Source organism: Sardina pilchardus, chromosome 14 (assembly GCF_963854185.1).
Source record: "Sardina pilchardus chromosome 14, fSarPil1.1, whole genome shotgun sequence".
NCBI lineage: Eukaryota > Metazoa > Chordata > Actinopteri > Clupeiformes > Clupeidae > Sardina > Sardina pilchardus.
The window spans coordinates 5,139,175-5,154,303 of record NC_085007.1 but is presented as its reverse complement, the minus strand read 5'-3'; the positions used below and the strand labels follow the sequence as shown (position 1 = coordinate 5,154,303).

Sequence of the window (15,129 nt, the reverse complement as noted above, 5' to 3'; positions counted from 1 at the left end):
GCATCAGCAACTACGCCAACTATCCATCCCTTTGACAGACCTCAATTATTTTCTCTCTCTCCATCCCCTCTGTATCTCTCTCTCCATCTCCTCTGCATATCTCTCTCTCCATCCCCTCCACATACAGTATCTCTCTCTCCATCCCCTCCACATATCTCTCTCTCCATCCCCTCTGCATATCTCTCTCTCCATCCCCTCCACATATCTCTCTCTCCATCCCCTCTGCATATCTCTCTCTCCATCCCCTCCACATATATCTCTCCATCCCCTCTGTATATCTCTCTCTCTCCATCCCCTCTGTATATCTCTCTCTCTCCATCCCCTCCACATGTCCCTGTCTCTCGTTTCCTCCCATCAATCTACAGCATGTATCCTTCTTTTCTCTATTTGTGTGTTCTTCTCTCCATTTACTCGTTGCGTCTCTGTTGCTCACGCTCTCTTTCTCACTTACCTCTCTTTCTTCTCACTACTTTCTCCCATCAATCTGTGCCACTTTCTTGTTCTATTCAGGTCTGAATCTTTGTCTCTCTCATGCACACACACCCCCTCTCTTTCAGACACACCCTCATGCACACACACACACACACACACACACACACACACACACACACCCTCCCTCATGCACACACACACACCCTCTCTTTCAGACACACCCTCTCTCATGCACACACACACACACCGTCCCTCATGCACACACACACCCTCTCATGCACACACACACCCTCTCTTGCACGCACACACCCTCTCTCATGCACACACACACCCTCTCTTGCACACACATACCCTCTCTCATGCACACACACACCCTCTCTCATCCACACATATCCCCTGTCTCTTTCGCACACACACATCTCTCTTTCATCATCCTACCAATCTAGGCATCTATCTTTTCCTTTGTATTTGAATCTAGCTCTGCATCTCCTGCTATTGATATTGCTCTGTCTGTAAGACCTTGTATGGGTAAGACTTTCTTTCAGTGAGAAGTGTTCCAGGGGTGTGTGTGTGTGTGTGTGTGTGTGCGGTCACCTTGACCCTAAACTCCTGCGCTGTACCAGGGGTGTGTGTGTGTGTGTGTGTGTGTGTGTGTGTGTGTGTGTGTGTGTGATCACCTTGACCCTAAACTCCTGCGCTGTACCAGGTGGTGTGTGTGTGTGTGTGTGTGTGTGTGTGTGTGTGTGTGTGTGTGTGTGTGTGTGTGTGATCACCTTGACCCTAAACTCCTGCGCTGCTCCAGGGGTGTGTGTGTGTGTGTGTGTGTGTGTGTGTGTGTGTGTGTGTGTGATCACCTTGACCCTAAACTCCTGCGCTGTACCAGGGGTGTGTGTGTGTGTGTGTGTGTGTGTGTGTGTGTGTGTGTGTGTGTGTGTGTGTGTGTGTGTGTGCGTGTGTGATCACCTTGACCCTAAACTCCTGCGCTGCTCCAGGGGTGTGTGTGTGTGTGTGTGTGTGTGTGTGTGTGTGTGTGTGATCACCTTGACCCTAAACTCCTGCGCTGCTCCAGGGGTGTGTGTGTGTGTGTGTGTGTGTGTGTGTGTGTGTGTGTGAGTGTGTGTGTGTGTGTGTGTGTGTGTGATCACCTTGACCCTAAACTCCTGCGCTGCTCCAGGGGTGTGTGTGTGTGTGTGTGTGTGTGTGTGTGTGTGTGTGTGTGTGTGTGTGTGTGTGTGTGTGTGTGATCACCTTGACCCTAAACTCCTGCGCTGCTCCAGGGGTGTGTGTGTGTGTGTGTGTGTGTGTGTGTGTGTGTGTGTGTGTGTGTGTGTGTGTGTGTGTGTGATCACCTTGACCCTAAACTCCTGCGCTGCTCCAGGGGTGTGTGTGTGTGAGTGTGTGTGTGTGTGTGTGTGTGTGTGTGTGTGTGTGTGTGTGTGTGCGGTCACCTTGACCCTAAACTCCTGCGCTGCTCCAGGGGTGTGTGTGTGTGTGTGTGTGTGTGTGTGTGTGTGTGTGTGTGTGTGTGTGATCACCTTGACCCTAAACTCCTGCGCTGCTCCAGGGGTGTGTGTGTGTGAGTGTGTGTGTGTGTGTGTGTGTGTGTGTGTGTGTGTGTGTGTGTGTGTGATGTGTGTGTGTGTGTGTGTGTGTGTGTGTGTGATCACCTTGACCCTAAAACTCCTGCGCTGCTCCAGGGGTGTGTGTGTGTGAGTGTGTGTGTGTGTGTGTGTGTGTGTGTGTGGTGTGTGTGTGTGTGTGTGTGTGTGTGTGTGTGTGTGTGTGTGTGTGTGTGCGATCTCTTGACCCTGTGTGTGTGTGTGTGTGTGTGTGTGTGTGTGTGTGTGTGTGTGTGTGTGTGCGTGTGTGATCACCTTGACCCTAAACTCCTGCGCTGCTCCAGGGGTGTGTGTGTGTGTGTGTGTGTGTGTGTGTGTGTGTGTGTGTGTGTGTGTGTGTGTGTGTGTGTGTGTGTGTGTGTGATCACCTTGACCCTAAACTCCTGCGCTGCTCCAGGGGTGTGTGTGTGTGTGTGTGTGTGTGTGTGTGTGTGTGTGTGTGTGTGTGTGTGTGTGTGATCACCTTGACCCTAAACTCCTGCGCTGCTCCAGGGGTGTGTGTGTGTGAGTGTGTGTGTGTGTGTGTGTGTGTGTGTGTGTGTGTGTGTGATCACCTTGACCCTAAACTCCTGCGCTGCTCCAGGGGTGTGTGTGTGTGAGTGTGTGTGTGTGTGTGTGTGTGTGTGTGTGTGTGTGTGTGTGTGTGTGTGTGTGTGTGTGTGTGTGTGTGTGTGTGTGTGTGTGTGTGCAATCACCTTGACCCTAAACTCCTGCGCTGCTCCAGGGGTGTGTGTGTGTGAGTGTGTGTGTGTGTGTGTGTGTGTGTGTGTGTGTGTGTGTGATCACCTTGACCCTAAACTCCTGCGCTGCTCCAGGGGTGTGTGTGTGTGAGTGTGTGTGTGTGTGTGTGTGTGTGTGTGTGTGTGTGTGTGTGTGTGTGTGTGTGTGTGTGTGTGTGTGTGTGTGTGTGTGTGTGCAATCACCTTGACCCTAAACTCCTGCGCTGCTCCAGGGGTGTGTGTGTGTGAGTGTGTGTGTGTGTGTGTGTGTGTGTGTGTGTGTGTGTGTGTGTGTGTGTGTGATCACCTTGACCCTAAACTCCTGCGCTGCTCCAGGGGTGTGTGTGTGTGAGTGTGTGTGTGTGTGTGTGTGTGTGTGTGTGTGTGTGTGTGTGTGTGTGTGTGTGTGTGTGTGTGTGTGTGTGTGTGTGCAATCACCTTGACCCTAAACTCCTGCGCTGCTCCAGGGGTGTGTGTGTGTGAGTGTGTGTGTGTGTGTGTGTGTGTGTGTGTGTGTGTGTGTGTGTGTGTGTGTGTGTGTGTGTGTGTGTGCGGTCACCTTGACCCTAAACTCCTGCGCTGCTCCAGGGGTGTGTGTGTGTGAGTGTGTGTGTGTGTGTGTGTGTGTGTGTGTGTGTGTGTGTGTGTGTGTGTGTGTGTGTGTGTGTGTGTGTGTGTGTGTGTGTGCGGTCACCTTGACCCTAAACTCCTGCGCTGCTCCAGGGGTGTGTGTGTGTGAGTGTGTGTGTGTGTGTGTGTGTGTGTGTGTGTGTGTGTGTGTGTGTGTGTGTGTGTGTGTGTGTGTGTGTGTGTGTGCGGTCACCTTGACCCTAAACTCCTGCGCTGCTCCAGGGGTGTGTGTGTGTGTGTGTGTGTGTGTGTGTGTGTGTGTGTGTGTGTGTGTGTGCGGTCACCTTGACCCTAAACTCCTGCGCTGCTCCAGGGGTGGTCTCCAGCAGCTGCAGGAATCCCCCGGCGGCCGCTGAGTACATGAGGAAGAACAGGAGACTCATCTGACACGGCTCCATCCCAAACACCGCACGACTACACAACGCCAGCTCCTCCTTTAGCTCTGCACACACACACACACACACACACACACACAGGTCATAAACAAACACACACACACACACACACACACACACACACACATCACACACACACACACAGGTCATAAACAAACACACACACACACACACACACACACACACACACACACACACACACACACACACACACAGGTCATAAACAGAAACACACACACACACACACACACACATAGGTAAAGGACATTCAAATACCATACAAGCCTTTACACAATAACAGACTGATAATCAGTTTATCTATTCATTCTATTCATTTGCCAGTTGGCTATGAAAAAAAACTGTTTGTGAAGAGAGAAAGAGAGAGAGAGAGAGAGAGAGTGAGCGAAAGAGAGAGAGAGAGAGAGAGAGAGAGAGAGAGAGAGAGAGAGAGAGAGAGAGAGAGAGAGAGAGAGAGAGAGAGAGAGCGAAAGAAAGAGCAATCAAAGGATTTCGGGTTGCTCAATGGCTCAGTGACTTTAAGGTGTTCTACAGTAGGTTTGGCACTTGAAAAGAAGATGCTTTTTTTGTTTGTCACCATTTCAAAACACCCCAGACATTCACCACATCAGACCAACTAAACCTTGGCTGCATTGCACTGCTTTTTGTGAAAGCTTCTTGTTATTCTACTTCGCATGGTTCACTTCTAGCATACACTTCGCAGACATAAATCATGAATAAAACAGTTAGCTTCACTTCGCTAATGTACACATTGTTCAATGTCTAAAGTTGCTGGTGTTGTTCAGCACACTGTATTGTTTATTGACAAAGTCTCTGCTGGTACAGAGCTTGGGACATCGATGGCAATGGCGGCATGAGTCATATAGTAAAGGCTGTGGCTGTGGAGGTTTATATAAAGACACTGAGGCCGTCGTGATTTTTGCATAAAAACTTAAAGGGGAATTCCAGCGATTCTTCACATACAGTAATTTCCTGTGTATTAGCCGCATTGTGTATAAGCCTCAGGACAATGTTTCAATGCAAGTTAAAAGAAACAAAACCATATTAATAGCATATTAACTGTCAGTGTATTAGCCTCAATAAGCCACGGCTAATAGTTGGGAAATTAGTTAGTTATAGTCATTTTGGTAATAGTTATTTAGCAGACGCCTTTGTCCAAAGCGTAGATATCCGTTTTTTGAAGTTACTGAGTACTGTCTGTGCAAAAAAAGTATCCTGAAAATACTCGGTTGGGCATGCTACAATGCTACACTCTGGGGGCATGTCTGTGGGTAACAATACTCGGTTGGGCATGCTACAATGCTACACTCTGGGGGCATGCTACAATGCTACACTCTGGGGGCATGTCTGTGGGTAACAATACTCGGTTGGGCATGCTACAATGCTACACTCTGGGGGGCATGTCTGTGGGTAACAATACTCGGTTGGGCATGCTACAATGTTACACTCTGCGGGCATGTCTGTGGGTAACAATACTCGGTTGGGCATGCTACAATGCTACACTCTGGGGGCATATCTGTGGGTAACAATACTCGGTTGGGCATGCTACAATGCTACACTCTGGGGGCATGCTACAATGCTACACTCTGGGGGCATGCTACGATGCTACACTCTGGGGGCATGTCTGTGGGTAACAATACTCGGTTGGGCATGCTACAATGCTACACTCTGGGGGCATGTCTGTGGGTAACAATACTCGGTTGGGCATGCTACAATGCTACACTCTGGGGGCATGTCTGTGGGTAACAATACTCGGTTGGGCATGCTACAATGCTACACTCTGGGGGCATGTCTGTGGGTAACAATACTCGGTTGGGCATGCTACAATGCTACACTCTGGGGGCATATCTGTGGGTAACAATACTCGGTTGGGCATGCTACAATGCTACACTCTGGGGGCATATCTGTGGGTAACAATACTCGGTTGGGCATGCTACAATGCTACACTCTGGGGGCATGCTACAATGCTACACTCTGGGGGCATGTTCGTGATGCTACAATGCTACACTCTGGGGGCATGCTACAATGCTACACTCTGGGGGCATGCTACAATGCTACACTCTGGGGGCATGCTACAATGCTACACTCTGGGGGCATGCTACGATGCTACACTCTGGGGGCATGTTTGTGAGGCCCCGTGTATAGCGCTGTAGCTGCCTGGTTGCTTTAGCTACTGGCAGCAGCAACTCATCTTTGTAAAGTGATGAGTTTTGGAATAAAGTGACCACACAAGTATGAAAAGGATGTGTGTGTAGTATTGATTTGGACTCCGCAAACTTACACATAAAAAAAAGCCTGCAATATTTCAGGCCAACGGTTATTCAAAAATCAATTTTTAATGATTCTCCCACACTTATATTTCCTCTACCTTTTTCCAGAGAAATAAGTGCACACTAGCGAAAAAGAAAAAAAGGAAATTGGGAGTGCCTTCATGCCGATGTGTGTCGCAATAATTATGAGATGAAGGCGCTGCCTTTTGAAGTAATTTATGAGGAAATTGCCTTCTCCTGGAACGTTGTGAAATAAAATGTCTTTTCGCTGGACGGGAGAAGTACATGAGTCACAAGAAAAAGAGATTTCTTTCTGTTAGCCGAGACAAAAGCACAGGCTACTTAGTGCCTAGTGCTGGTGTGTGTCTGTATGTGTGTGTGTGTGTGTGTGTGTGTGTGTGTGAGAGAGTGTCTGTGTGTGTGTGTGTGTAGCCCACAGATACAACAGAAACGTCAGGTCAGTTTAATTACTGCGCCGCCCAAACTATGGCCTTTTCCATGTATGACCATATATGGCCATGTATGACCAGCAGTAGGCTTTTCATCTGGCTCAAGCAAGCACTTCACACAACACTTCCTGCCTCAGCATTAACTGAGATCTCCATGAGAAGCAGAGCACTCCTGATAGGTGAGCAAATAGAATAGAATAGAAAAGAATAGAATATACTTTTTTGATCCCGTGAGGGAAATTCGTTTCTCTGCATTTAACCCAATTTAACCGAATTAGTGAACACACACAGCACACACACAGTGAAGTGAATCACACACTAACCCAGAGCAGTGAGCTGCCTGCCCAAGCAGCGGCGCTCGGGGAGCAGTGAGGGGTTAGGTGCCTTGCTCAAGGGCACTTCAGCCGTGGTGGACTGGTCGGGGATCGAACCGGCAACCCTCCGGTTACAAGCCCGAAGCCCTAACCAGTACACCACGGCTGCCCCTAGCCTGCGTAGTGCATGAGAATAACAGCACTCCTAAAGGTGAGCTTCACCGTTGCGAGTTCGATTAAAAATCGAATAATTCTCCCCAGCCGTGGCGCGACTGGCTAGGGCACCAGCACTGCACACCGGCGACCCGGGTTTGATTCCCGCCCCGTGGTCCTTTCCAGATCCCACCCCAACTCTCTCTCCCAATCACTTCCTGTCTTTCTCTCTAGTGTCCTGTCCAATTAAAGGCATAAAAAGCCCCCCCATAAAAGCCTTAAACAGCCTATTGTTGGCCACAGCATCTCGAGCGAAGTAGAACCATTTTTTTTTTTCAATTCATAGCGATAGTACTTGAAGACCTTAAGAAACCAAAATCGATGTGAAAAATTGCCAGAATTCTCCTTTAAGACTGTATGATTAATCATTGATTAAATTAATCAATCAAACAATCACAATCTGAACTAAAATGAAAAGGCTGAAATTACTCACGCAATTTGCAACTCTGTTCCAATGTTACATGAATTTTACATTCATTTCAATCCTCAATGTGTGACAGACTGTGAAGCTCACCAAACAACCAAGGTAAAGCCAAATCTGGATATTGAACAGAAGCCTGACTTTCAAATATTACATCGCAAATCCAATCATCCAAATCCTCACAGGATGTTTGCCCCAAACTCTGAGTCACATTATGGCGGTGCAGTCAGCACCCATCTCAACAGGTTAGAGCCTTTACAATGCCAGCATGAGACGCACGCCATCTTTTATTTAGAGTTTCCATGTGGAGCATGTTTTTGAAATGGGTCAATTTCAATGTTGAAATATAAAGGGCTGGCAGGGGCAGTGTCGCAGCAGTGATGCTAGCCATCAGAACACACACACACACACACACGCACGCACGCACGCACGCACACACACACACACCCACCCACCCACCCACCCAGACAGACAGACAGACAGACACCCACCCACCCACCCACCCACCCACACACACACACACACACACACACACACACACACACACACACACACACACACACACACACACACACACACACACACACACACACACACACACACACACACACACACACACACACACACACACACACACACACACACACACACACACACACACACAAACCTTTCTGGCTCACAGCACCCCTAAACATATCTCTCTCCATCCACGACACCCCTATTTTTTTTACTTTTTACTCTCAATTATTCTGCATTATTTGTACTTCCATGCCATTTTATTAAACCTTGTGATATGTTGGATAGACCATAACTGCTTTTGTTATCATAGCATTACTATGAGAAGGCGAGGTTTATCTCATTTTTGTTTCATTCAGATGAACCAACTCTCTTTAATTCAAGTTATTTAATAGAACTTTTGAAAAAATAGTGAGAACATTATGAACAGAAATATCAAGAATAGGCCTTCAAGTGCATAAAACAACTTCTGTACACACAACTGTATTTTTAAATTGATATTAAGGATATTATTGATATTATTGATATTAATTAAAATATGTCAATAAATGATCAAGCCCTGGACTATTTCACCCCTGAGCATCCGTCACGGCATCCACTTTGAAAAACCCTGATATAGAGGGTGGTGTGGATGTGTAGTCAAAATCTGTTATGTAGTGCCACATTCTTTAGGCTGATTCTCAGGCTTAATCTGTTATGTAGTGGCACATTCTTTAGGCTGATTCTCAGGCTAATCTGTTATGTAACTTGGTAAAAAAAAAACATCTTTAGACTGCTTTCTCGGGTTAATCTGTTGTGTAGTGAAATTCTTTAGGCTGCTCCTTAGGCTAAGTTCTTTAACAGTACAAGCTACCTGCAATGGTCACTGCATTTCGTATGTGCGTGGGCCCAGCAAAGTGGTCCTCCCGTTACATGCAGGGCTGAATGGATGACCATTAGGCCCCCTGGGGGGTTCCTCATGGGGGTGACGGAGTTGACGCCCATTAGTCCAAAAGTGGCACCATGCGTCACCCCCGTCACAACCATCCCTTACTTATGCCTCCTCAGTTAAACCCTTCAATTCTCTGAATGGCTTTTTATAAAAGCCAGCACCCCCCCCCATCGTTGCTGAGGTAAATCAATGTGATTCCCCCTCCCCCCCCCCCCCCATCGTTGCTGAGGTAAATCAATGTGATCCCCCCCCCCTTTTTTATGGAGCCCCTCTCATCTCCTCCCACAGCACACGAGTCTGCACAGTCGGGGAATGTCTGCAGTGCCAGCCAGCAGCTTCTCAGGCAGCCTGACGTGACATGCGTAATGGCACCGAGCGTTATGCAGCGGGCAGTCGGCACTGTTCACCGAGCACGGCCGTGAATCATCCGGCCAGTTCTATGCAAATATCCATTTTTTTTTGCATGCTGCATCCATAACGCCAGGCCAGGCACGTGTAGTGTGATATGTAAATGAATGTCTAGGACGTTAGCGGAGGCTCCGTACCTGTAGTCCACAGGTGCTGCTCCATGTAGGTGGAGAGGGTCATGGCGTCCAGGCGAACGGCGTCAGGGGTCCGCCAAGGCTCCTCCACATCCACCGACTTGCTCAGCCTGTCAAGCTGACATCACATCCTGTCACTCTGACATCAGCTCTGTCAATCTATCTGACACCTGTCACTCCAATATCAAAGCCTGTCTCACAATGTGGTCAGTTCAATCTGATATCACACATCCTTTCAATCTAACATGATATATTTTCTAACACCATGCGCTGTCTAACACCATGCCCTGTCTAGCACCATATCCTGAACCTCTCCTGAGGAAAGAGACAAAACATGCTGCATGTTTACATATTTCTACACATACAATTACATCTTCCTATATATGTAAGATGCATAGAACAGCTCCAAAATAAAGTCTGCGCATGACAGGCAATCACCTGTTTGTATTTGTGCAATATAGCGAGGGAGTAAAAAGAGAAGGAGAGAAGGGAAGAGGAGGGTTGAGAAAGCAAGCGAGCGAGTGTACGGTAAAATCTTTTGTGCACCATTGCACATCAAATAAGGCCTTGGGCTCTGTTTTGAAGGCTGAAAACCTTTTGTATTATTGTTGCCCGTGACTCCATCTCTTCACCCAAATTGCAATAAACAAAAAGAGATACGGCTCAATCACACATGGAACTCATAAGTGGAACTGTGCTCGACTGACAGCTATTCATGGCTGACAACTTCGTTTTAATGAATTATCAGAAATATATGCTGTGTATTTTTGAAACTGCAATTGGGTTGTTTTGTTGTGATTTATTTGTACTTCATTTAAAATGTACATGTTCTGTGTCTGTATCTGTATCTGTATCTGTATCTGTATCTGTAATTGCATCTGAACATTTCCTGTTACTATTCCTGTCTTAATTAGTCAATATGTATGTCATCATACAGTCTGCACCATTACAGTACAAATATGATTAACAAGTATAGATCCTTTCAACTTCATAAACAAAGTGTATGTTCCTGAGGCATTTCCAGTGGAACAAAAAAAAAACAATGAGTGAACAGTATAACGCGGGGATAGACAAAAAAAGACAAAAGTCCGATACATTTTCATTAAAAAATGACTGGAAACCCTCTGGGAACAGAAAGTGTCTATGGGATACAAGTAATGATTTACATGTACATGTACAGTACTGTATTCTCTGTCTTCCGAGTTTGAGCCTATTGTCTACTTTACTGAGAACTATTCCCTTTGAAGATGCTATGGAGAAAGCCTTTGAAGACACAATAATATTATATAGGTGTTAGAGGCTATGTAGGAAGGTCAGTCTTCACACTTCTGTTAGATTTTGGTTTTTGGTTTGTTTTTTTCTGAAAATAGTTGTAAGGACTTGTCTGAGGCTGCTGAAAAAAGCAAGGAAATGGCTACGGCTAAGGCGCTCACAGACTACTCGGTCACTGTTTATCCTTGGGTCAAATTGTAGCCAATCAACTTACAGCTCTTTTAGAGAATTTGGAGCCAAACATTTTGAAGTCAGATTTTAGAAGGAGAAACTCTACTGCGACCACCAAGGTGAGAGTCCATAATGACCTTCAGATGACCTCAGACGAAGTCCTATGTTCATGGCTAGCACTTCTACGCCTCAGTTCTGCCTTTGATACAGTCGACCACCATATCATGACAAATAGATTGCATGAATGGGTGGGCTTATCATGAGTGGCCCTGGACTGGTTTGTATCACAGATACAAATGTTTTGATGTCTCTATTGGGGATTCACTCTGCATCATAGCCCCTGTCTTGTGGTGTTCCATAGGGTTCAATATTGGGCCCCATATTGTTTACTTTATGCATGTTGCTCCTTATCTCTGCATCTCTTATCGCTTTTAATTCATCTTAATGTTACCTTCAGGCAAAATGAGTCCTCCAAACTCGCGAGGTTCCTAGAGTGCATAGACAGGATAAACAACAAGATGGCTAAAAGCTTTTTGCAGCTGAACCCAGATAAGATGAAGGTTTTAATTATAGCACCAGACCTGATTAAGCAGAATATTGGGCCTTTGTCATCTGCAGTCTGGCCTAGTCTAAGGAACCTTAGGGTGACATTTGAAAAATCCCTATCTTTTGAACTCACATCAAGTCACTGACCAAATCATGCTTTTACCGCTTTCCACACCACAGACTCGTCTGAAGACATGTGAGGATTGGGCCTTTGCCACTATGGCACCCAGACTTTGGCATGCTCTGCCAACCAGTATTAGGTTTGCTCAGAATGTGTTTAAAGTACCGTTTTAAGGGACAAGTAAAAGACTGACTTGTTTATGTGAGCTTTTGGGTAACCTCTGTCTTTTATTTAGGCTATTGATCATTCTATCTGTTGCATATTTACTTAATTTTATTCTTTGACTATTTTTCTACTATGCTTTTTTGCCTATGCACATTGTAAAACACTTTTTGACCCTGTCGGTAAATAGCACAACACATTTTACTATACTTTTGGAGGTGCTGTGTGCCTAATTCAATGAAACATTGAACAAGGAAGATGTCTACTTCAAACCCCCCAGTGAAGTGTTCATGAGGGGTGCTCTGATGGTGATGCTGTTGTTGACATTTATGTTTTTGTTTATGTTTATTCCTGCTTTGGTTCCTGCTCTGAGCAATTAGGCCACTGGTTTTGGGAGTCCTCATCAATGGGGGATAAGCACTTACTGCACATAGCAGTCTGCTTCGTTGGTGATTTTGTGTTTCTGCATTGGTTTGTTGTTGTTGTTGTTGTTATTGTTGTATCCCCACATCACGTCATGCAATGTTAATTAGGGTTGGTTGTTGATTGGACACAGTGGAAAATCCCCTATCTATATAGGATTCCAACAGCTCTTGTGTGTATATCTGAAATTACACACAGCTATTTCATAGTCACCTCAGGCCCTGCTTGAGGAATGAATTACACTAATTCAGTCATGTAGGAGGCCTAACTAATGTATAAACAGGAAAGACATGAAAACATATGATCCTCTGAAGAGATTGCTAGATAGCGATAGAAAGTTATAAGTAGCCTAAGCAATAAGGGTTTATTTGCTGCAGCCTGGCACATTTTTCATGCACAAGGTAGCAAGCTTGTTATTTTACGGAGAGCCAGAGCACCTGCTGTAAGATGAATAACTTTTCGTTAGTTATTTTCATCAGCAGATCTGGTGCGTGCGGACGTGCGGCGTTAACATTCAGGGGAGTCTGTGCGGCAGGCCTACCTTCCACAGGAACTGCAGGAAGTCTAGCACTGTCAGGGGTGAGTAGGACGGCGTACTGGACGTGTAGGTGTTGATCCTGGCCTTGGGGCCCCCCATGTGATGCACCTTCTTGCCTTTGGTGTATTGTGGGTACACCTCCAAACCGAGTTCCTCTATGAGTTGCATTACATGGGTCTGAGAACTGGAGATGGAGGAAGTCTTTCAAGCTGAGTGCAAATATTTCAGAAACCATTATGGAGATAAGGTGCATGGAGATATATTGCTATCTTATCTAGCTTATGTCACAGTTATGTTAGTGCACGGGTGCACTGCTATGACCTATAGCCTACTAAAGACTCATCCCATATGTTAGGCTACTCCTCCAATGGAATCTTAAATGCAAAATGTTTTAAGAGACATCTTCTAAAAGTAGGCCTATAGCCAACATCATTCTAGCTTTCTGACAGCTTTTTGATTCCTGATACACTACTAGCCTATCCTGTTATATCAGACACTTCTTTCCTGACTTACTTTTAACAGCGTGTTAATTGTAAATGCAAGTCGGCCTGACAACAGAATGCTTTGTGGTTTTACCTGGACACCCACTGTCCACCAAGATCCCAGCGATCAAGTCCACCAGCAGCAGGCACATCCTGTGTGAGAGTCCGCCCACCCACCCGCTCTACGATCACAAAACAATGTATCAAATTCAGACCTATCAATACGAAATGAAATTGACACAGTAGGCTAGGATACGGGACCACAACAACAAAAGTACTTGTAATAGGCTGACCGTAACCAACCTTTTCCTTCCAAGACCAACACTTTTAGGTTTGCATCTCTCTGCAGTAAAAGATGTGCTGCGTTCAATCCAGACAGCCCAGCGCCGACAATAACAACGTCATACATGTTTACAGTAGAACAGCTTTACAAACTTCAAATAATGACTAGTCTATCGGACTAAGACTCAGGTCAACCACAGAGTAAACAACTTCGACTGCAATGAACGAGAGGCAAACACCAATAATCATTTATCTATCGTGTAGCCTATCGGACTTTGGAATATCGTGTAAGGGGTACCCGGAAGAGTCGGAAAGTGGGATCTGAACAGTGAATGGTGAAAATTCCACTCTACTATGCGACCTCAGACTTCAAGGACGGACGAAGGGTTATGTAAGGTGCGCTAATGTTGTGCTACAGCCAGGGGCGGACATCCCGGCGGCTAATTAATATGAGCTGGCTTACTAAATGGTTGGTTGGGTTGTTGGATTACATAGGCTACTTGGCAGGACTTTTTGAATTTGGGATGTCCGCCTCTGGCCAAAGCTTTGGGCTTGCCTAATTGGTCTACGACCAGCTATGAGAGCGCTGAACTTTTGCGTGACACATAAACTTTTTTTTTTTTTTTTTCATTTAATGATATTTTATTTTTTTTAACACTGTTGTACCACTTCATTTCATTTACTGTACATTTTCTCAAATCCATATTTGATCAGCCTTTAGATGTTGATTCAAATGGCTATTCGTTTATAGCCTATTTATATAGTTATTAGTTATTTATCAGATGATAATTATTTACTTCTTCACATAAATCACTTTTCCAAAGCATTACAGATGTCTCAACATCTGTAATGTAAAGCACATTGGCTGTTGTTTAAAATGTGCTATTGCCTGTAAATAAATTACCTGACCTTGACCTTGGGCTGTGGTAACAGAGAGGGTTAAAGCGGTTATAATCAAAGATCTTGGGTGGTAGCGTAGTGGTAAAGGAACTGGACTAGCATGCAGTAGCCAGAACAGTTGTGGTTAAATTCCATCATGCACTGTTGTGCCCTTGAGCAAGGCACGTAACCTAACCCTAAGTTCCTCCTGAGAAAATGTGACAAAGCCCTTGTAATATAATTGTCATAGGTTATGTAAGTCTATTTGGAAAAAATGTGTCTGCCAAATGAGTAAATGTAGCCTAAATAGCTCCTTTATATTCTGAGTGATTGGCGCCCTTTTATCGGGGATGGGTTAATGAACGGGTTTACCTGGCCCAGTCCCAGGGGCCCAAGGGCTCAGGGCACCCTGAAGCTCAAGCCTCTGTTTTGCAGTCGCTATGTTCTCCACCTATTACATTGCATTACATTTGGCTGACGCTTTTTAACCAAAACGACTTACTACATGGAAAAAACATATAAGCTTTTAAGAGCACTTCTAACAACAAATTAAAAACCACAATAAGTGCATCAATGAATGTAATACGTGCATCAATGAGTGCAATACTTTACATTATGATATCTGAATAGGGTCCCTCAGGTCACGATATGTGTGATAATTATGCTGTGCAATCTGTACCTTTTTCACAACAATATGCCTTATATCTGGTTATATAATATTTATAAGACTCAATCTGTGCATTTCTTTCCACAAAACTCGCCAGAAGTCTTCTTTTAAAGGGTT

General features: G+C 45.5%; 1 protein-coding gene across 1 annotated transcript in view; it reads right to left on the bottom strand.

Annotated features, from left to right (window-relative positions):
• The window catches only part of si:ch211-127i16.2 (probable flavin-containing monoamine oxidase A), a 57,183-nt gene extending 43,379 nt beyond the window's left edge, over positions 1 to 13,804 (bottom strand). The window contains exons 1-5 of the mRNA XM_062554659.1: positions 13,488 to 13,804; positions 13,279 to 13,366; positions 12,706 to 12,886; positions 9,473 to 9,587; positions 3,685 to 3,842 (exon numbers count right to left, since the gene is read on the bottom strand). Of these exons, the coding sequence (XP_062410643.1) occupies positions 3,685 to 3,842; positions 9,473 to 9,587; positions 12,706 to 12,886; positions 13,279 to 13,366; positions 13,488 to 13,593 (648 nt within the window). The 5' untranslated portion in view covers positions 13,594 to 13,804. The remainder of the gene's footprint in view (positions 1 to 3,684; positions 3,843 to 9,472; positions 9,588 to 12,705; positions 12,887 to 13,278; positions 13,367 to 13,487) is intronic.
• Positions 13,805 to 15,129: the final 1,325 nt, after the last annotated feature.